This window comes from Sander lucioperca, chromosome 19 (genome assembly GCF_008315115.2).
Source record: "Sander lucioperca isolate FBNREF2018 chromosome 19, SLUC_FBN_1.2, whole genome shotgun sequence".
Lineage (NCBI taxonomy): Eukaryota > Metazoa > Chordata > Actinopteri > Perciformes > Percidae > Sander > Sander lucioperca.
Window position 1 is genome coordinate 15,788,811 of NC_050191.1, and position 24,177 is coordinate 15,812,987.

General features: G+C 39.5%; 1 protein-coding gene across 6 annotated transcripts in view; it reads left to right on the plus strand.

Moving 5' to 3' along the window:
- The window catches only part of grm1a (glutamate receptor, metabotropic 1a), a 33,670-nt gene that overhangs the window by 2,968 nt on the left and 6,525 nt on the right, over positions 1-24,177 (plus strand). For 4 of the 6 annotated variants that reach the window (XR_004895893.1, XR_004895894.1, XM_035995399.1 and 1 more), the window contains exons 3-9: positions 2,182-2,431; positions 18,589-18,824; positions 19,021-19,029; positions 19,289-19,300; positions 20,245-20,491; positions 21,121-21,289; positions 23,803-23,929. Coding sequence is in view for 4 of the 6 variants with exons in the window: in XM_035995399.1 (XP_035851292.1) it covers positions 2,182-2,431; positions 18,589-18,824; positions 19,021-19,029; positions 19,289-19,300; positions 20,245-20,491; positions 21,121-21,289; positions 23,803-23,929 (1,050 nt within the window). In the remaining 2 variants the exon portion in view is untranslated. The remainder of the gene's footprint in view (positions 1-2,181; positions 2,432-18,588; positions 18,825-19,020; positions 19,030-19,288; positions 19,301-20,244; positions 20,492-21,120; positions 21,290-23,802; positions 23,930-24,177) is intronic. The other 2 variants (XM_031322058.2, XM_031322059.2) reach the window with 2 other exon arrangements.

The following is a 24,177-nucleotide window of genomic DNA, read 5'->3' on the forward strand; positions in this document are numbered from 1 at the left end:
GGTTTTTAACCACTTTTTTCTTTTTGATAACTCTTATGCTAATTTGTTCAGCCTAACAGCACAACTGTGTATTATGTTGGAGACATGAGGTAAAAGGAAGAGAGGGTTTGGTTAGAAAGAGTAATTACTGTGACGTGAATTATGTCTATAGCTTTTCATTGAAGTCTTAGTGAAACACATTCATTGATGTGCACCCAAAATATGACTGACAGGCAACATTACCAAGCAACCCCCCCTTGAGGAGCTGTGGACTCATGGGGAGAGTGAAACATCTTTGGAAAGTCCTATTATAGTCAGGTGTTGGAGCAGGGCTTTGACACAAGTTGCTATCAGATACTGTAGATGAAGAGAGGGAGTTAGGGAGCTGTAGTACCTGGAGACATTACTAGGTGGCGTCAGCTGTCTGACCTTCAACATACAGGAGGTGCCTCTGGGACTGAAGTCATAATTTAAGAGTAATGAAAAAACGAAAAAGAATGGATTTGATTGCCAGCAACATCATTTACTCAACAGGCTACAGTGCAAGTGATAAAGTTAGTTTAAAGTACAAACGTGTAAGATTTAATTGGAATTAAATTATGTTTTTTTTTCTTTTACATGCAGACATTCTGTAAATGTAAATCCTTACACTGACTATAGGTTCAGTTTTGCCAGAGACAACAGAGACGTTTGGAGCCACAGTAAATGTTTCTAACTGAGACTTCACATCCTAATTTGGCTGACCTTTGAGGAGTCATATGTAAATCCACTCTATCTTTAGTTATCTCTGAAAAAGTGGTCACGACTGGCTTAAGCTCATGAGTTTTCTCTCCCCGCCACCTTAGACAAGTTATGAATGCAGCTTGTTCCCGTAGCAACAGCTAGGGCTGTGAAATTGCATAAATTACCTGTTCCGAATATCATCAGTCTGGTAGGAATACTCAAAGCAGGTTTTTGGTAGTCACTGTCAAATGGGCTGTCAACTAATGCACCACCACCCACCTGTCTCACAGTCTAGATGGAAAGAGTAAAATAATTGGATATCATTATTTCCATTTACCAGTGGGGGAGTGGCAATGAGGCAACTGAAAATATCATCAAAGGACTATTGGAAAACCAACACATGCCCCATTGTGTGCCAGAGTAAATGCATTACTGTGATGCCTATTTCAGCTGCTCTATAAAGCCATGCCACACACAGATAGAGTTTTCGTTTTTCATCACTCATATAACGGGAAAGCGGCATTAGAGGCCCCCAGGAACCTGGCCTCTCAACAATGCATTTGCACAACAAATGTTCTCAGATTGTTATGGATAGGGGCTCCTAATTTCCTTTTGACAAAATGCACACACACACGCATGCATGCACGCGCACACAGACACACAGACACATGTTCAAGCATGCACAAGTGATTGGATTGCCTGTGTAATCCAGCTCTTATTCTAAAGAGCTGTGGGCTTTATCAACAATCTAGATCGAGGAAATAGAAGATTTAGACTCACACACAAACAGCTTTGCAGGGCCCTTGATTGGGATAGTGTGCAGTTAAACAAGGATAGCTATCGTCATCCCTTTTGGCTTTGATTGCAATCAGTAGCCAGTAAACTCTGTGACACTCATTAAGAGAGGATTAGACCTTCATCTCAGTCAGGACTTGACGCACTAAACAAAATCAACATCATTGAAATAATTAGAAATCTATGGTTGTGGCCGGGTTGGCACAGTGGGTAGAGCAGGCACACATACATTTTGAGGTTTATGCCTCGACGCAGAGGTCAAGGGTTCGAATCCGACCTGTGATGATTTCCTGCATGTCTTCCCCCCTCTCTCCCCTTTCTCACCTAGCTGTCCTGTCAGTTAAAGGCGGAAAAGCCCAAAAAATAATCTTAAAAAAAAAAGAAGTGTATGGTTGAAAGCATTTATGTTTTCGCAAGTAACAAGGCATGTAATGCTTTGTTATCACAAAAACATGATTGTTTCACTTACAATAAGGAAATAATGTCCCATATTTTGAGCTCACAATTAGTGAAAACGCCACAGCCAGTGTATTATCCATATCCACAAAGGCTAATTTAAAAAAACTGTGAAAATACACTTGACAAGGATAATGTTTTATTGTTTAATTCCAGTAAGGTCGGAATGTTTTCCATCTGAATTCTCACTATTTAATAATCTTAATTTATTTTCTTCATCACCTACAGGAAACTATGGGGAGAGTGGTATGGAGGCCTTCAAGGAGCTGGCCTCTCAGGAAGGCTTATGCATTGCCCACTCGGACAAGATCTACAGTAACGCAGGGGAGAAGCACTTTGATCGCCTTCTGAGGAAACTACGGGAGCGTCTACCCAAAGCTCGTGTAGTGGTGTGTTTCTGTGAAGGCATGACTGTTCGAGGTCTCCTGATGGCCATGAGGAGACTGGGAGTGTTCGGGGAGTTCCTCCTCATCGGCAGGTATGGATGTGGTTTTTTTTACCTTCTGATTCACTGTTGAGAGCATCTCGCTGGATGGCAAGACATCAGTTTACAGGCTGGAAGGCTGGGATATGCTGTGTTGTCTTCCTGATGTGCATGTCACCAAGGCAACCAAGAAGAATTAGACCTCATACCATTAGCACTGAATAGAAATGTTCTCCAGCAATGAATAATTGGTATTTCTGTCACAGACACAAAACTAGAGAGAGAAACAATGCTTCTAGTCCATTATCTCCCTTTGGGCTGCCTCTTATTTGCCTTTTTAAGGTCATTTTGCTTTTAGCAATCAAAGATATGCTCACACACATCTATTTGTGCATATAAAGACCATATTGAATCAACCTGAATTGTAAAGATCTTTCCTTTTTGTGATTGATAGTCACATCATCTCTTCCTCTCCATTTTCCCACTCTTCCCCTCTTTTAGTCAATGTTGAGTGACAGTGACTGACTCTAGCTACGATCTTAGTCATTACAAAAGGGCAAGAGTCGTCTCACACACTTATACAGCGGCACATTACACCATGAAATAGCCCTGAAGGAACATTCACACTTATCAGTGAAGTCCAAAGAAACCTTGATGCTACTTTTCAGTTCATTCGTACAATATTTTCCCCCAATCATTTCAGTAAGGGAGCAGGTTTTTTTTGGCACCGGTCTATTGTAGGGCAGTTGTCCACCAAATGTTAAATGAGGAGGACATTAATAAGACAGCTAAGGATGACCGAGACTTGTAGCCTAGCTAAGCAGTATTCGTTGGAGATTTGCATGAACACTGCGTGAGTGCAGGTCAAATTCTCAGGAAGAACCTGAGAGACAAAATACAGTACAGTAACTTCCATCTTTACTCTTTGTCCACTCATTTAATTGTTTGGATTTTGGCTCATAGCACCCTGAATGTTCAAAGACATTGCATACATAAAAAGATGTGCATGCGAAAAGTAATTTTATGATGAAGACTTATGGGTTATTTGTTTTTGAGCCTTTTTGGTTTTTTGGGCCGCATTTTCAAGAGTTTTTGACAATGCACAATCTGGAGTAATATGTACAATGCATAAGATGTAAATGAAATATGTTGTTTTACCTTGTTAAAGAAAAGGGTACTAGATGAATAATTCAATGTTTAAACTACAGTAATGTGTAAAGTATTAACAGCAGGTTTTAAAGATACAGTGGTAGTCTTGCGTTATGTGTGTTGAGGTTGTTGTCTCTTCCTCTTCAATAGATTTCTCCCCGTGTGTTTGTTGTTTGTTTATAAAACAATAGGTTTAGGTAATGTTTAGAAAGAATCAATACAGTACAACTTTTACCATTGATGTTCAAAGTAGATCGTTGAAAATGATTCATTTGGAGTCAATCATTCTGTACATACACCATCCTGATGCTGGCACTATGTGCATTAATCCTCAGCTAAAAATAGTCCCCAACTCATTTTTTTGTTTATTATTTAAATTTATATGTGAAATTTACACCTGTTGGAGTAACATTTGCCAAAAAGGCTGGGTAACTTCAGGAAGTCAGCCTCTTTTTTTAAAAATTAAAAAAGAGAAACTATATATTTGTGAGCAGTTTATAAAGATTTCCAGCTTCAGTGTGAACCAATAGGCTTTAAGCTGAGAGCTGCAGAGTAGGGAAGTTGGAAAGCATTGCGATACAAATTAACCGTTTTTTTTGTCTTGGGATCTGTTGACAGTAAGAAAAATGCAGAAAACCTTAAAAGTGTTTGTTGAATAGCTACAGTATCTAAAATATGTGAGTAAGCACACCTAGTTGTGTTAGATAAAATCTGACTTAATTTCCTTGTATGTACTTAACACACATACAGAAGATTTCCAGTCTAATAGACACTTCTCTATTGGCAGGCACCGAAGGATTTGTTTCTTGTCATTGCCATTATCCTTGAGGAAGCCTTTCTTATAATATCTCCCAGTGGTAGAATCAAAGAGAAGACAAGTGCTGCTCTTGGCAGCCTCCGTTTATGTTGTATGTGTTATATTCGATGCATACGTGCATATTTAAGTTTTTGACAGGGGAAGGCACTCTTTCTTTTCAGATGCAGAACATGCCTTTTAAATTATCCATTATAATGACACTCTAGGGTTACATTCCTTCCCATGTCTCTCCTTTTCTTTTTCCTCTATAGGAGATGGGAAAGTGGGTCTTTTTTTAGCTTTTGTGGAAGTCTCCATGGGCGGAGGAAATGATTTTGGGTCAGAGAGAGAGAGAGAGAGAGAGAGAGAGAGAGAGAGAGAGAGAGAGAGAGAGAGAGAGAGAAAATGATGTTGGGCCAACACAGATGCCAAGCCATGTGTGTGTTTCCTGGCATGTAGTGGACAACTGAATGAGGCTGTCAGACAGGTATAATCTCATCAAAGGGGAGCTTGTTTTCTCTTAAATCATGCTTTTCATGATGTGTGTGTGTGTGTGTGTGTGTGTGTGTGTGTGTGTGTGTGTGTTTGTGTTGAGTAAGGTACACAGGACAAACAAAGAGTGAATGAAATAAAGTGCCGGAGCAAGAAGAGTACTGACAAGCCAATCTGTCGTTCTTACATTTAACATCTAACGCACTGGCTACTCAGTCTCTCTTTTATTACTGCAAATGCCAAAGTCTGTTGTCAACAAAAAGGTAATTGTATTAAAATTGCTAATGTAGGACAAAAATGCCACTGAAAGACAGACAATTTGCAACTGAAGTCTTTTGCACCTTTTTGACTTTTATGCTGCTGTAATCAATATTTTTATATTAACAATGCATTAAATGACTATGTGTTTGTAAAAGGGGTCACTCATACCCACAGAGAATTATCTCTGCAGTTCCCCTCAGCTCTACGAAGCATTTAAATGTCTTTCACTGTTATGGTGTTATGGCAGTACCTGCCCAGCACCAAACAGTAGACAGACAAAGTTAGCGACTAGCTGGTGAACATGGAGTGTTATTCATCGGGTGGCCAGAAACACAACTCCAAATGAATGCTAATGTTGCTCTCTATCTGCTGGATATATACATAGTCAACTGTTTGCTGACATGTTCACCATATCATCTTAAAATGGTAATAATATGTAAATGTTGTGTTTACAGCTTGTTTCCACTGTCTTAGAGTTGCTAAAAATCAGCTAATACAGGTTTAAACAATAAACTTGTGCTGTCTGGTGCTTGCAGATTTCATTCAATCAAGAAACACATACATATGTAATGGTAAAAGCATAATTTCCATTACTTTTAAACAAAAAAAACATAAATTACTGTGCAGCACTACAATTTCACAACAGTGTACTCTCTGGTATCACAACAGATCGCAGTAGGCAATTAGGAAGGGTCTTAATATAAGCTTCATTACATTCAGCATGAGTCAACTACAATGATGATAAAAATTAAAAGTTGACTTTTTGCCCTGAGAAAAGTCATCATATACATATTTAAAATCCACATGGCTCATGCCAGAACAAGCTAAATGTGCCAGGAACAGGGTAATTACAACATAACTTATTAACTTTCGATTACAATATTCCCATGAGTCCAATCGGCGTAATAATTTAAATGTCAAAGCACCATACCAAAATGTACATAAAAAGCAGGCAGTGTGTTTTTTTCATAGAACACCACAGAGGCAGACAGAAACACTATACAGCAGTAGCTACATAAACTACAAGTAGACATGCAGAGAGTTTTAAATCCGAGAGCTTTTGTTTTAGCTCTTCAGTTAACCTGCTCTTCAGACGAGGGCCAGGTGTGGCAGCGTGCTCGACCCACTTTATCCCTGACCTGCAGACTCTACTCTGCGTCACTTCAGCACTTTATATCTACTCTGCTTTGCTATTGTCAGTCAACAGGGCTCTAGTCTTTTTCTCTCTGTGATGTCAATCATGATTTTGCCAATAAGCGCCTCCATTACCCTACAACTGCACACACGCACATGAGAGGCTACATTTATTCCATGCATACACTCCATACATAGATTATCCACTTTATTTCAATCAGGAATACATTGATTTCCATCTTCTTGTTGTGTTCAAGTACATTTCAAAGTGATTCTGTTACATCTGCTTAGGCACATGAATGTAGGCTTAGTCAGAATGGAACAGGAAGCACAGGAAGTGTATTATATAACCTCAGTTATTTTTTAATAACACAAAATTATTGTATGGCTGAGCTGGAAGATGGTTGGTGAGCAGATTAGGAGAGTCAGTCAATTCTGCAATAGGAAGGTCAAAGAGAGGAGTAGACTTTGGATTTTTTGACTGTGGAGTCCTGCTGGTCTGTCCTCAGATTAAGGCGGAGACCGCATCATGAGAGATGTAACAGAGACAAAGAGAGATGAAGGTAGAGGCAGAGAGAGACGGGGAGGAGATAAGAAAGCTAGGTTGGGAGTAGATCGTCACTGATCTGGTGAAAACCCAAGTTTTAGTTTTTACATTTCTAGACAGGTTGAAGGATGACATGCTTCTCAATAGGCTGAGAAATTCTTCCACTTCTCAGGCCCATAAAACAAGACCTTTTGGACCCTTGTCTTTCAGTAACAAAGGTAGAGTAGAAGTAGCATGGCGTTTCCATGGCAACGCAACACCTCACATGGAGGAGTTTGAGATGGATAGACGGGTCATTAAAGCATTTGACTTTGTTGAAACTTAAAGTCAAAACTGCACTAATCAATATTTTAATATATTATGTTGGATAAAACAGCTATGTGTGGTGTGAAAGGTGTTGCTTGTATGCCTGTACGAACAAATTTAATTTCCAGCCACAGTTGTTTTCAGCACAAAAACCTAGAGAGTCTAAAGAGGCAGATATTTCCTTCTGGAGTTGGTAGAAACAAAAAAACAGAAACAGAGAGAATATTGGACCTACATTTATCCGGTGGCCAACTTCAAATGAATGCTAATGTTGCTCTCTGTCTGCTGGATGTGTGACTAGTCAACTGTTGTCAACACATCCCCATACAACGATTCGTAATATAACCTTAAAAAAAGTTATGCATTGTTTTTCGTGCATTATCCTACGAATTTCCAGCAACACGAGCGATCATTGGAAAAGTTTGTATTTTCGGTTAAAATAAGTACTTTTGTTATGTAATTTAAATATGTGATGATAGTTACAGTAAGTACGTAAATGTAAGTTCAAATAAACGTTTTGCTTTCACACAGGACACAAACAGCGGTCTCCTGGGTGAAAGCCCTGTGTTTGTTTGACCTATACTTCGTCAGCCCTGCCCATCCTGGCTCACCATTACGTGGGTTATATACAACTAAAATAGTACATTACATTTGGTAGGTATAAGTATGAACAGTGAATGAGAACAGCTTGAACAAGTTCACCTTAACAAGTTGTTTGAAGCTTGTTGTGCTGCCCTCTGCTAGACAAAAATCTAGACTTGTTGCATATAAGACATTGGATACTCTCTTAAAAGCATTGTCAAAAAAGAGATGTCATCTGATAAAGCTTGTAATTGAAGCCTGGGGGAGTTGATGTATTTGTACATGTACAGAGCAATTTTTTAAGGAAATGTACAAAGTGTTTCTTTACCTTTCATAAACTATCAAAGGCGTAATTCAGTGTATGGCAGTTCCATGACAGATAAACCTTGCCAAAATAAACTATCACATAACGCCTTTACATTTTTTTTCTCAAAGCCTCTTTGAAGTTGGAATAGCTTTTCACCCAATACGTTTAGGACATAACTCAGAAATTAGTTTCACCATAGGGAGGAATTTTAATGTCCACTGAAAAGCAAGCAACAGCTACAGGAATGTAATACATACTATGAGCTGAAAATATGTATGAAAATAAAATCATTGTTCCACTTCATCCTCAGAACAGTCTTTTGAGTCCAGCCACACAACTTATAGAGGAGTAGAGTTATTTCCCATTAAGCTTCATTGGTTGAACAAGAAATTAGTGTGTGGACCAGTGTGAGCTACACAGAGTGCCCTTGACGCAGTAAAATGGCCACAGACTCCATGCCTGTTATTTGACCACAGATGTACAAACAGCTACAGTATCTGATGCACATTGGGCACAGTATTCACAACTGGAAGTCTAGAGTATAATCATTAAGAAGTTTAGAACAAGCTCTATCTCCCTGCCAACAATTCTATCAGTAGTACCATTACATACCTATTTTGAAATTCCCTGTGGCTTCTTTGACATTTGTGCTGTCAAGTACACCAAACCCAGCTACATGTAAAACTAAAATTTACAAATCTTTTTACTTCATCTGTAAATTGCGGCTGTGGCTATTGAAGACAGACGAAACACTCAAAAGAATGCACAGATTTTGCAAAAAGGCCAAAGAAAAGTGTTCACAATTTCTTTCAGGTCTCCAGCTCATGCTAACTCAAAGTGAAGGTGACACACAGCCTTACTGCTGATAGCTGCAAAATAGGAATCATTCATAAAATGGGTTTTCAAATTGTTAGTGAATGTAACAGAATATGTCTGTGAGCTGACAGGAATGCAGCCATGAAAATATTTGGCAGTGTGTGTTTTAACTAAAGTTTCCCTGAGGCAAATCCCATTAAATTCTCTTCCAGTTAAATGAGAGTATTACAGTAAATATCTGAATCCTGACTAAATTTCCAAATCCTCAGTGATATAATGAAATTGCCATGAAATAATTTTTTCAGCTTTGAAATTTAGATATACATCTACTGTACAGTGTCACCATAGTTGCAGGGAGCAGGGAGTGAACCCACCTACCCATTTTCCCGACTGCTAGCTCTCTTGCAATTAGCAGCATTCACTTTCTCTCTCTCCCTCTAATGTTGCTTGAATGCTGTTATTACTAAACATAATTTACATAAGCTCCTTTTCCACATGTAACGCTCATTTCTGCCCCAGTCTTGCACACACAGTTTTGGTCTGGGTCCCATTTTGAATGCTTACTTCTTGTTTTATTTTATTTTATTCCTGACAAAACTGACACTGAGACAAGAATGTAGATGTTCTTGTGTTCTTGGCTTGGCACAAGTCGTTAGCACGGTATGACTGTGTCTTTTGAGGTGCAGAAGAAAGCTGTGACCCCATATTGTATGTTTCACATGCATTTCTGCATTTGGCTGTCCTATTCGATTTCCTGTAACAAGGGGACTCAGGTTTTGCTCTGAGCTTGAATAAATGAAACGTTTAGAGCGCCTGAGAGAGAGAGAGAGCGAGAGAGAGAGGGGAGTTGTGGTGCTACACATTTAGCTGCCTTTTTCCTGTCATCTCTAACGCTTTCATCTCGTACCCATCTCAGGAAGGAGAGCGCGGAGGATGTGGAATTTTGCCTATTGACTTGCAAGTAATTTGGCAAATAGCGGGCCATGAGCAAAAAGAGACCTTATCTCTGGCAACAGCACTGGCAACAACACCATCCAGAATTGTAGATGTACAAGGGGTTAGGACTAGATTTTTGTTTCTCGGCTTTGGTGTTATCCATCCTTCAGAAATTCTTCTGAATCAAACATTAAAAGATATATTCAGATTTCTGAAATCTGTTTGGATAACAAGATCAAGGAAGTTTGAGGGCGCAGAAAAGGATTTCCATTTAGTAATTGATGGACAATTTCAAGCTTTAATGCTTTACATACTACAGGACCGTGTTTAGCCCCAATTTAGCAGGTTTTTTCTGATCATCTACAATTCTCCTCTTCAGGATTATTATGAGATGTGTGTGGCGTGATCCCCATAACCGCCAATGTGCTGCACTCTCTTGCTATAGGCTCACTCTCCAGAAACACACTGTCTTTTGTTAAGCTTCCAGTGAGAGCACAAAAGCGACTGATACATTATGAATGTAAGGAAGAGAGAAAGTGTGGTGGGCGGTAGAGGGGTGTGCTGGGACTGAGACAAAAAAGCAGATGAGGAGTGATGTCGAGCACCGAGCCTCCATCTTTACATTACTCTCTCTGTGCGACATTATTCTGTCCTTTTGACCCTCTTAACGAAAGCAATCTTCAGGCAAGTTTAGTGAGAGTTTAATGGGGCACGTCATGCAGGAATCAAGCTCAATATGATTCTTGTTAGCAGGGCAGGATTTACTGTACCTCTGAAATGAAAGGCTTGTGTGCTGCTTGTGCTACAGTCACCATGGAGATTTTGTTTTGGCTCATGATAGAGTTGGTGTGATCGTCTCACTGCAGATCTGTCATTCAGTCTGTCAGCAGGGCTCCAAACACAATAGTCCCTTCTTGGGAAATATGGCCGACATCTGAAAAATTCCTCCCAGCAACAACAGCAACAAAGATTGTAATTATAAGATACGGACACACTGTCTACATTCATTCAGTCATGGAGCCCTGCTTGCGTTACTCGTACACACGTGGCTCTGGAAAGTATATTTAAGTTGAGGCGGGATTTGTGATTGCATCTGTTTGTCTTCCAGTGAGCAATGGAGCACAATAAGCTGCATCTGAATATTTATAACACGCTTCTGATGTTAATTGAAAGCAGCTACACATTGTCAAGGACATCGCTCTCTTTCCAATTGATGCCTTGTGTTCCCTTGTGCAAGGGGATGGGTGAATGACATTGGAGTGATCAAAAATAGCACACTGGCTTTGCATCTGGACATAGATGTCGCATCCTGATTCACAGAAGCTGAAATGCTTTCTTGTACAGACAGCCAATATTGAATAACGTATGAAAACGTGCAAAATTCAAATGACAAACACAACACATCAGTTAGGATCTGCAATAACCAAATAGTCTTAAAACAATAAGAATTGAAATAGAAATGAATCAACAATATTTTTTAATAATCTAATTGTTTGTTTTCATGCAAAAATCCCAAACATTCTCTGCTTTCAGCCTGTGAGGTTTTCTTGCTTTTTTTGTTTGTTTTACATTATTGTTAATTAAATAACCTCAAATTTTGGACAGGTGGTCGGACAAAACAATCACCATCTTGTGGTCCTACTAATATAACATAATGTAAAATAATGGTAGAGTGCACAGCGAACCCCAGATGCAGGAGCAGGAGAGGCAGCTTCTTAAAATGTAGGCTAATAATGCAAATATACCCAAATCATCAAAAAAAAATAATATACAGTAGGCTTCAGTGTTTAGTAAATCATTTTGAAATAGTGGGCATTATTTTGTATCAGTTGTTTATAAAGTTTTAGGTGGAGCTGTGATTTTTTGGTCTGTTTTTGTTCAGGTGGATATTTGCCTGACAAAGACCTTCCAGCCACAAATGTTGCATCATTACATTTTTGGGAGCTTGCAAAATTCAGTGAACTACCACAAACAGCTGTGCTCTAACCAACCTTATGTAATGATTTTAACATTAAATTGACCAACTGATGATAAGATTCTGTCATCCATCAGTCACTGCTACGGCTGATATTACATGCAGAGACTTTATCACGGGGTTTAGTAGTGGATTGACGTTCCTTGGTGCTAAAAAGCAAAAAGGATTTTCTCCCAGCAGTGTTTCCTGTCAACGTAGAGGAGACTGATCTCCCAACTCAAACTGGGGCATGATGAATTAGTAAAAGCAGCTTGGATGGGCTTTTAAAGGCTCCCCGGCTCACCCAGGGTCCTCTGTGTCACCTCAAGAGAGTCATGCTGCTGCCGCCATCTAGCTAACAAGCCACCACCACTTCTGTTTTAACTCCACAGAGTTGCAGAAATAAGGGAAATGGAGGAGAATGGGAGTATAGGGAGAGAGAGAGAGAGAGAGAGAGAGAGAGAGAGAGAGAGAGAGAGAGAGAGAGAGAAAGAAAGGCAGTTTTTGAGATGGAACGTTAGTGTTCGGCTTACGAGAGAAACCCATGTATGAATATTTCTTCCACTGCCAGAGCAGTTTCGAATTAATTAATGATGTTGTGCGATCATAATAGAGATAAATGTAGAACAGAAAACTAAAATTACCCCAAAGAGCTCCTATTGTGTGAAATTCTTGCTCACAATTATGTACTGTAGGATCTGAGAGCTTCTTCCACCACTGAAAATGAGATGATTGGACAATGATCAAAAAGAGAAAGAGAAACAAGAAGTTATGATGGGAGTAAATGAAGTGTGTGTGTGTGTGTGTGTGTGTGTGTGTGTGTGTGTGTGTGTGTGTGTGTGTGTGTGTGTGTGTTAAGATCAAAGACCTAAAGCCTGATTTTACTTTTAAGAATAATGTAATTCTAGCAATTAGACCGGTTGACATTCTAGTGAATGACAGACAGATTAAAAGTTTTTTCCATTAACTACCTGAACTTTTATTTCACTCGCGTAGAGCAATTAGGAAACTCTTGACTACCCTATCCTCCCTTTCCTCTTTTTAAAGTAACTCTTCTCATTCATCCTCCAGGGGAAACAGCGCATGTGATTAAATCTCTGCCCTGCCAATTAATTCATGGCTTCATAAATATACAAATGTGCTATCAAACTGGAACTAGATCATCCGGGAGAGTTGGGAGAGCTCTCAGTCTACTCACTTTTGTATACTACTCTATAAATTATCCAGCTTGGCATGCTGCAGCCCTCTAAACAATGCCACACATCATCAAGTCTCAGTAAATCATCAAAATACGCACATCCCATTATTAAGCATGTGGCATCAAAGTATTAGCATCCTGCTGACTTTATTTAAAATAAATATATAATGATGATAAATGCTGACTTAAATTATTCAGTATTTGGAAAGTTGATGGTAAAAGAGAAATTGAGTTGAGTTCAAACTGTCAGGATTGGCCTCAATCTTGTGAGTTTTACTTGTTTAAATCCACTGTGCCACAAATATATTTATACTTGTGTTGTATTTACCTACTTACTTAAGTGTCTAACGTAACATTGGCACTGGACACTGTGGTTCATGGTTCACATCTACCAACAGCCAAAGTTGGTTTCTTTTAACTATGACACTAATCTTTCTTTTCAATCATGTTTTTTTGTTACCAGATCAGAATAAACTCATGTGAATCGCTTTTGTAACAGTCATATAGGTCACTTTGGAAGGTTAAATAAAAACACTCATATGTTGAAGGGCAATGACAAATGACCTATTTTGCATTTTAGGTATAAATACTGTTGGATTAACCATACATAAGTACTCATAGTGTTTGCATTTGTGATCCTTATTACTGCCAAAAGTAACTGGTATTCAGTATGTTGCCTTGCATCACAAACCTCAGCTTTCTTAAAACTAATGAATTATTTTTTAAATCGTATATATGTCAGAGGTATGCTCTGTTTTATAGCTCAGACCTGCTGCCTTGTCTGTCTTCAGTACGATTCCAAAACTAATAACATACTTGAACAGCGTTGACTCCTTAATCCGCTTAAACAGGTGTTCCTCCACTATATCTGACTCAGGCTGTGTAATAATGGGCCTTCCAATATGCAGTGTGAAGCTGCAGAACATTGAGGTGACATTAAATCAGATTTTGTCCCATTAGGCGTCTCTCTGATGGCCCAAGAGTTTTGATGAGCTGCTTGGAGTTCTGCCAGACAGCGTGATCCTGAGAGAGGAGAGCAAGGAAGAGAGAATGTCATTTTTCTACATCACAAACTCCACTGTGAGAAACAGCCAAGCATGTCTTGCACCTCACTCTCTTTATCTAAAAAACAGTCTGTTTTCCACTGTTCTGTTAGAAACAAATACGTTAAACACGGAATCGTATTGAATAGACCATATGAAATGTAGTTACCCTGTCAGTTAAAGTATGTTTATGATAAACACTCGGAAGAATTATGCACACAAATCTATACAGTGGTGTGTGTGTGTGTGTGTGTGTGTGTGTGTGTGTGTGTGTGTGTGTGTGTGTGTGTGTGTGTGTGTGTGTATCTGTACTACATGTACTGAAAGAGAGCAGGAGGGACAGAGACAGCATTCACTTGGAACTAATTAAGGAAATGTGACTAGGACCAATGAACTTCACGTGTTTCGGACTCTAAACTCAATTAGGAGAGTGAAAAGGATAACTCAGTTGAATTGTTCTTCTTAAATATATAGCAAACACTTTAGGAGACACAACGGGCAGATATCCTTGTACAAAGACTAAGACAGGTTATGTTGTGATCTAGACCCTATTGCTGTAACTTTGTCCTCTCAACATTACCAAACATTGTTCTTGTCTTTGACAATAGTTGTTGCTGACAGTAGAGCATACATGTATAATTTAATGGATCCTAGCCTTCCTTTCTTACACCATTTATTTAAAAACATTTGTGAACTTTACACAATTACTGTATTACAAATATTCCCTATACCTTTTGCTATAAGCCATACAAATCTGCACATTGATATCAATTATTATAATTATTATTTTATTATCTTTCCAATGCATTTGTGCAAAGATGCAAGTATGCATTTTCTTAGCTGCATCCCACATGCCAAAACATATCCAGCTGGCTCTGATTGAACTGTGCAGGAGGAATAATTTAAAGACAAATCTCTATCAAAAGAACAATATATTTGCAGGTGACTATTAAATGTCAGTTGTTGGGGTGTCCTTCCAAAGCTAACGATGAATTGTTTCTACTATAAGTACTGTCTCTGTAGCAAAAGCCTGCAGTGTCACGAGATCACACGAGAATTGCAAGATCACAAAATCACACAAAAATCCATCTTGTCAGGCTTCAAGTAATGCATATGTGTCCAAACCACTAGCGCTTCAGACCAATCACGTCCTTTGAGGAGCAACTGGCTAGCTCCGGGCGTGGTTTAGGTGTGCATGATGACTGTTTGTTCAAAACAACAATGGTGGACTTGATAGACAGATGGTTAATCTAATCACCTGACAAATATTTTTTGAAAGTATCTGCCCTTTTTTCAAACAGTTTCCAATGATGGCTTCTCAGATGGTTCTGTGTAATAAACAATCTGTCAGGTTAATAGAGCTCCATTGTTGTCCAGAAACTATTAAAAACACACCAGTGACACAACTGTTTGTTTCACTGGGTGACATGTTTATTCATTACTATGAACATGGGCACTGTAGTTTATCTTGAGTCAATCCTTCATACATCATTCTGGTGCGGTAGGTACTCGTTAGTGCACCTAATGTGTATTCCCCGGTGGCTGAAAAGAGACACCAACAAATGCACTTTTTGCTTTTGTTTAAGTAACATTTGCTTAGAACTACAGTGCCCAGCTGTTTTAGGAAATGACATAGCATTTTTAAAGATTTATATCTTCAGCAGGAACCAATGGGTTTCGTGCCACAGAAATGGTAGGGAAGTCAGAAGACAGAGTAATACATGTTGATTTTGGCACTGTCAAGGGTTTTGTTGACAGTAAGAGAAATATAAAACAACGCCAGCCTTGTCTATTAAATTTTCACCTCCCAATGTGTAGGATAAGTGAGACAGATGTCAGGATCAGCTGGAGAAACTTCTGGATGATCATTTCAATACTGGCTGTCTCCTGCTGCCCAATATATGTAGGAATGCATATGTTTTTTAGCTTGAACAATGATATACATATGTTTAAAAGTTTCCTCTTTACATTCTCACAAATTTGGTTGAATGTCTTCCTTTTTCTTGACTGAAGGTAATTGTGGACATAAAAGGTCCGAGACTTTGACCTGCACACGCACACGCACACACACACACACACACACACACACACACACACACACACACACACACACGTCCTTGTCCATCACCCAGAACATCCCATGTGTGCAAGGTAATTGGTTCCATGGTGAGTCATACCTAATTGGTGTGTAGCTGTCAATAGCATAGGTATTTCAAAGCAGTAGACCGAAGCCCACATTAGAGATAGAGAGACACAGAATAAAATACAGCCGGAAACCCCACATTGGCTCAGATTTAGAGAAAGGGCAGAGCTCAGACTGCTTACCTGTTAATTTGTTTTTCAGTGTCCCCTTTACTGATGTTTTCCATTTCTCTTAGAGCCCACTGGCAAAGCTGTGTGTCCAAATTGGCTTGGTAAGGTAGAAATTCTCGCACAGAGTGTTACACAAGCAAACAAACAAGCAAGCTAAAGGGATTGTGTAAAGCCTACAATTACGGTTGAGGCAATAATGGTGAGATTTCTATCCTCTTTAAATTAAGGATTGCTGCAGTGGACTTGAGATAAGCCTCTAACCAGTGCTGCCAAGCTAATTTAACATCGTACAAGAGCAGAGGCCGTAGTCGACCTGCTTGTAGTGGAAGCTCATTATTTAAATGAAAGCAACACATGACTTAAAGTTTGGGTTTGTGCATTGATGTTGTTCTGTCATTACATTTGCTGTTGTTTGATAGAAACGTTCTGATTAGTATCCATCTGAACACAGACATAACAAACATCATTCAGCCCACAGCTGCTCTACTTCTGTATTGCCTTTTACTCAATGATACTGCTGTTCTGTATGTCCAAATGGCGTTTGCATGGTTCTGTTTTCATGCTGCTACTTCCTCTATAATCCAACTTCCCCTTTAGAGGTGAACATTACTTTTCAACTGATTCCGCTCAAAGATTCATAGTCACTGACAATGTTTGCCAACACATCACCATTCAAATCCACAATCAGTACATCGATCAGTGAATGGATCACTGTTCATACAGCGCCTATGTTCAGTCTTCAGGTCATTTATCAGTTCAGTCGGTTGCTGGTACAAGCTGTTCGGTTCAGTTGGGTACAAAACTAGGCCTATGCAAGGAATGTACATTAGCTAGGTATTAGGTTAGTAGCTCAACAGTAGTTAGTAGCTCAACAGGTGAGTATTTGCAACAGAATTATAATCTTTTTTTATTAGTTTTTTAAGAAAGTTTTAATAAGGAACTAAGGGCTGAACTGACCAAGATGCTTTTGGTCACTGTTTTGAATCTGTTACACTACATTCTCTAAAAACTCTGAACAAAGCCCCTCTCATCTGTTTTATAGGTCCTATGACATGCTGCTTTTTGGATGCTTTTATATAGGCCTTAGTGGTCCCCTAATACTGTATCTGAAGTCTCTTTCCCGAAATTCAGCCTTGGTGCAGAATTACAGCCACTAGAGCCAGTTCCACAATGAGCTTTACTTAGGATGTGCCATTTCTGTGTCTGTAGCTTTAAATGCTATTGAGGAAGAGAGAGGGGGGGGCAAGGTGGAGGGTGTGGGGTGTGGCCTTGACCAACTGCCATGCTTCGCTTGTTTTCAAGCCATGATGTCTCTCTCTTTCTCATGGGCGGGCCAAATTCTCTGGGCGGGCAAAGCAGAGAAAGGGGAGGTAACCTTCCTCCTTATGAATCATAAGGAGCAGATTCCAGATTGGCTGAGCTTTCATTTTCTCAAAGGCAGAGCAGGATACCCAGAGCTTGGTTTACATCTATCATCATTTCTAGCCACTGGGGGACCATAGGCAGGCTAGGGGAACTCATATTAATGTTAAAAAACCTCATAAAGTGAAATTTTCATGGCATGGGACCTTTAATTGGTATCATACATTTGTATCATAAATTGTAACACCTTCCTTTCTAAAGATTTATGTGAGTGAACCTACCTTGAACCAATCCAACTTTTCTATGAAGCCTCTTTCTTATCTATCTACTGTCACGGCATCAAAGTGAATGCAGCGATTGTTATATTACTGTGTGTCTCATTTAAACTTTAGAACATTGTAAACGGAACCCTGCTTTGTGTCGTTTTGTTCAGCGAGAACTCGTAGCTGCTTTCACAATCAACTCACAGAGGTCAAGCCAGTAGATGATAGGATACGAACCACAAAACAATCATGATCGGATTGTTTCATAACAGTCACCAATGAGGAGAGCTTGCCTGCTCAAAGCTACACATTCATTCAGTAACAGTTGTGATTCAGCACATAGTCAGTTTCGTTTAAAGATTGTTTCATATTTGTTCGTACATGAACTGAACACTTTTACTGCCCTGTCCCCCTAAGAAGAGACAGAAAATCATCAATAGAATAGATAATCTATCATTCAAAGTAAATCTGCATAAGTGGAATCTGTTTTGTTTAGGTTGTGTGAAATTAGTTTGACTGTAGTGTCAATGATGCCAACAGTTTTATGGGCATGTCAGTCTGAATCAGCAGTTTAAATCATAATTACTACAATCCAATATAAAATACTTGTGACAGTAACATGAGAGTGCCTCTCATTCTAAATGTTGACAATGTTTTATTCTTACTTAAAATATTTTTTTATAATATTTTACTGCCCTTCCCCTACAATCCTTATGTTATAGCCTCTTCTTCTTTTTCTCTTGCTCCTGCAGTGATGGTTGGGCAGACCGTGACGAGGTTGTGGAGGGTTATGAGCAGGAAGCAGAGGGAGGAATCACCATGAAGCTGCAATCAGAGGTGGTCAAAACCTTTGATGATTACTACCTGAAGCTGCGCCTGGACACTAACACCAGGAACCCCTGGTTCTCTGAGTTTTGGCAGTACCGTTTCCAGTGCCGCCTTGAGGGCCACCCACAGGAGAACAAAAACTACAAGAAAGTCTGCTCCGGTGGGTGACAACAGAGAAATGTATATTTTTTTGTTTATAAATAGGAGCATCATACTCTATTTTTTCATTTTTCTGTCAGTGGGAGTAGAGGGTTACATTTGAACAGAGTGCATAACTCATGAATAATAACAAAAACTGTGTATTTTTTTTCTTTCTGTTTTCCTCCCCGAATATTCTCTCCCTTTGCTCCCAAAAGGTGATCATGGTAAATTGTGTTCTGCACTTATTAATGGCATTTAAATAACAATTCAAAATTACTCAGAACAAATCCAATAAAAAGTAATCAAATCAACAATGCAATTTAAATGACATTAAAAATAAATTGCTCAGCATGCTTTTAATCAACTGATAACTAAAATCAATTAGTGGCTTGTACTGACTGTTGCTATTTCAGAGCAGAACAATCGTAGTTGCTTTTCTATTTCCACTGTATCACACTCTTATATACCTCTTTTATTCCAAAGACCTTCAAGGTGGTAAGTGCATTTTTTCTTGCCACTACTATGGTAATGATTTTATCAGAATTGCACCTGCACTCTGTGAGCATTTTACTCCTCCAAGACAAGAAGAGTTTGACTAATGCTCTCTTTAACACAAGACTCTCTGTAATGTCTGAAAACTGCTATTTTGTAAAATTGTGAGATGTCTTGATCCTAGCAGTCTCAGGCTCTCGACCAGAGCGAGGATTGCATTAGTCAAACTCTGATGTGGAGCACTGGGCTTGTTTATAATGTATGAGGAATAACAGGAAATTGGCCTTACACTTTGAAAACTGCACAAAGGAATGGCTCACCCAGTACACACTGTTCACCCAAAAGGCTGAAACACCTGAAAAAGATGTTGGTGTATTGAAATAGATCACACCTTCTGATGTATGTGCATGTTGATGTATATGATTTAGAGTTGTAGACAATAAATATCAGGATTTTAAATGCACTATCTTAGGGGGCAAAGAAAATGGAAATTTAGGCATAAACTTTGGGAGAAATATTTCCATACAAGGATGCAAAAATGTAACATTTTCTACTTTTATTTACATCCTCAAAAACATTAAGGTTTGACTGTGGGACAATGCCTTTAGAGGGCTGACGGTGAAGTACAACTTGTCGTTCACAGCCTAGGATTTTTCCAGACAATGGTTGTTCTCCACATCTGTTTCCTATTGAGTTTTTGGACATCCTATTGTGATTTCCTTGTATGCTAATATATTTTTCTGCAAAAGAAGGTTCTACTTTGCAATAGATTTTCCATGTCTGGTTCTAATTCAATCATGCATTGTGGAAAACACAATGGTTCTACAGTGTAACTGCAGTTTGAATACAGCACAAAACACCAGACAAATAAGAACGTTTTCTTCAATTGTAAAAATTGTATAAATGTTTCCATTATTTTGATACCATCTTCTTTTCCCCTCTAACAGGAAATGAAAGTCTGCATGAAAACTATGTTCAGGATAGTAAAATGGGATTTGTCATCAATGCCATCTATGCCATGGCTCATGGCCTCCATGATATGCACAAGGAGTTGTGCCCAGGGCAGCCAGGGCTCTGTGAAGCCATGGACCCCATCGATGGCAGCAAGCTGCTGGACTACCTGCTGAAGACCTCCTTCAGAGGAGTCTCTGGAGAGGACATTTATTTTGATGAAAACGGAGACACCCCAGGAAGGTAAGAGGATGAGAAACTGGTAAAAAAAAAACATAGAAAAAAGGCAAATGGAAATAGACATTTCATATCACCAGGGTGGTTATAATCTGTGAATTTCCCCATCTAACACTCTACTCATGAGCATGCATGTACAAGCACACATGTGCACTAATCTTGAGCACAGAAGGATGTAATTGGTTTGGACTGGAACAGATTCAGTGGATTGTCCACTATGGCAGGCACTTTCATCTCTCTTCAGTCCAACAGACAGCATTTGACAGTCAGAAAACACAGCCGTGTCATTCCTCCGTCAACTAGAGGTCAGGTGGAGCACACTCTGGTTCAATATAAAGATGAGGCCAGGTGCACTGGCATGAGCTCTTGATGTTACACTAATGGGGTTGTAAGCTGTTTAAGTGACTTTGGTAGGTTTGCTAAGTTGCGGAATCGTTATCATTATATTACCTGTCACTTTCTCCTTCTCCCCTCCCTCTATATCTCTCTTTTCCTTTTTCTGTCTTTCTCTGTTTGTGATCTTTAACTCTCCTCCGTTGTACTCCGTCCCCCTTCTAGTCTTTTTTTTCCCTTTGTCACTTACTAAACTTGTTCTTGTTCATTGTGGTCCTCTGTCCCTCCCTCTGTCCAACCAGGTATGACATCATGAATCTACAGGGTGTGGGTGATGATCACTATGACTACATAAACGTGGGCTCCTGGCATGAGGGCATCCTAAACATCGATGACAACAAGCTGTGGTTGAACGGCAGTGACATGGTCCGCTCAGTCTGCAGTGAGCCTTGCTCCAAAGGACAGATAAAGGTAAGGGTTCAAATCCTCCAGCATTAAATTAACTCCAACATTGTTAATTTAGTCTGAAAAACCTGAAGTCTAATAAATCAATAGTCATTAACAGTGAAGAATTTTCTGTGTGACTCTGGGGGTCCAAAACTGTCTAGAAGTGTTAATTCAACACTGTGCCAGTGTATAGAAGTAAATACCAGCAGAGCTTATTTAACATTGATTCTGCTCTAACTAGCTCATTTTCATTGCACCAAGGAGATGAGTTTGGCCAAGTTTCGGGCCGACTCACACACAATGAGTTTCACAAAGTACTAGTGGTGTGTCTTAATTCTGATACCTCGTGAGTTAAGGTACATGTAGTACACTGTGTACACTATGTTCTCACTTTTGTAGTGCACACATTTCGACAAGGTAGTGTTGAGTGTTGTCGAGTCGTGCACGACCCGTAGCCTATGCACTGCTCGGAAATGGAATTATTATTATTAATGGTAATTTGCAAACGGGCGCAGCATTACCGCCACCTTTTGTTGTCCGCCAAAATATATACTGGCTTTTTTTCTTACTATTCAACTACAGTATAGAGGTACCTATTGAAAAACACATGTATAAATTACATTTGTATAGTTCGGTGTTCACCATTTCAATCACAACCGCTGCAGCTTCCTCCCCCACCATTGTCACAAGTTTGAAAATACATTGGTGGCCCCCAGGGACATAGCACAAAATTCTGGGCCCTGTAGAAACGCATTTTCTATGGGCCCTTTCCCACATCCACAGCTATTCATTCTAGCATCTCTTTGGGTACTCAGTCCCCTTATCACCCCCAGTCCGACACCCCTGGTGGTCCTGTAGCTTCTGCTCCATAGCAAAGATGGCGACCGTTGAGGGCGAGTGGTGTCCAGTGCAACATCCGTGTACTCATAGCGCACTTCATTTGGCCGTACTTTGTCAACGTGAATGCACTATGCATTCAAAATAGCAAGTTTAAGTACAGAAGTGCGCATTGGTCTTTATCAATTCCAAGAATGCCGACACAAGTAATATACTTGAAGAATGCTCTCCTCCAGTTGTCTTAGAGTAAAAAGTCTCATAACAAGACTAAGAGTCTATACCAGTACTAGCAACTCCCTGAGGCTGTACTAAGCTATAATGGTGCTTTGAGCTAAATGCTAACATCAACATGCTAACATACTCACAATGAGATGCTAAAATGCTGATGTTTAGCAGGTGTCAAAACAACAATTCTGCATTTTGTGCTGGACTGTTTCTTGGAACTTATTTTTTTCTACAGAATGTACATATGAGCTATGAGGTGTTAATTTAGCTTTAGAGGTGCTGGTAGGGGGATTTTGTTACCAAGCCAGGCTAGCTGTTTTCCCCTTTACGATAAGATTAGTTAGCTGCTGGTGGTGTATCAGTGTTCTCATCTAACTCTCGGCAAGAAAGCGAATAAGTGTATTTTCCAAAATGTGGAACATCATCAAAGTTATTACAAATAATCCTGAGAGGATCATGAATATCTGTACAAAATGTGATGGTAATCCATCCAAAAGTTTTTCAGATATTTCTGTTGTGACCAACGTAGAAGACCGGCTAACCAACCAACATAGCCATCTCTAGATCCACACCGCCAGCATGGCTAAAAATAAGTGCAATCAGTTAAGACAGAGATAGTTTTTCCCCTGTGCTCTCAAAGAACTTTTTTTTCCTACTGGTAACTGTGTCACTGCTTAGACGTGATGCCCCATTCTTGCCATGAATCTCGACATTTCCCATTTGTTCTCTTTGATAATTATCCAACACGTCCTCAGTTGCCAAGTAAACTTTGGGGATGTTAGTTTGTCCTACATTTTGACATCCTGCTTCATCAATTAAATATTGTTTACAATGCTTCATAAAAGAGAAAATAATTTACACAGGTACATTTTTTCTAAATCTAATTCAACATGAAAAAAAGCTAAATCCTTGTGCTTTTCATGATTACTTATGAGAAGTCTTATCAGTCTAAATTATGTCACACACAATGAAATAAGTTTGCACAAGGTGAACAAATCATTTCCTGTGCCTTTCACCCTATCTGCCTGAGGAGAAAGGGAGTTCGGGACAGTAAATAATAAAAACTGGTATTGAGCCCAGTTTCAAGAAATGCCCTGATTTGCTTCATCTTGAGACAATTGTTTTCACTCAAGCTATACCATAAATTGCCCTGAGGGAGGCTGCTGCTCACGCTTCCCCCTCTATCTGCTTTGTTTCCTGCCCCACTTATCACCCTGCTTTACATATCACAGTGCTGGTAACAGTGTTTTAGGGAGCAGAATGTAAAAGCAGCTGGCCTCGTTTTATGTCTGGGGCTCAAGGAAAAAAGAAACTGCACCAACATATCCTCGTCTTTGAAATCCCCTTGATGCTGATTACTTATTTAGGTTGCTTTGGGTGTGATGTGCTTCCTATCACTGTTTGATTACTGTTGTGACTGGTTACTAAGATGTCTGTGACCCCTCATCGTTGATGTCTGGCCTCTCTGTGTGTAGGTGATTAGGAAGGGCGAGGTGAGCTGCTGTTGGATCTGCACCACATGCAAGGACAATGAGATCGTCCAGGATGAGTTTACCTGCAAGGCATGTGAGCTGGGATGGTGGCCCGATGATGACCTGGAAGGTAGGAGAGACAAACCAGACACTCTGAGCCAATCTACTTTTAATTTTATGAACAATGTCCATTGATACTCTCCATATTTCCTATCCCTTGACCAACCCTCATTAATTATTTCACCTATTTCATGTGTTTGCTCTGAGCTAATCTACCTTTTGCCTGCTACTTTGTCAGGTCATGTATATCTTATAACACCAATCTAACTGAAACAGCACAAGCTCTTTTTCTCAAACTATTTTCTCTGTCAAAAATCA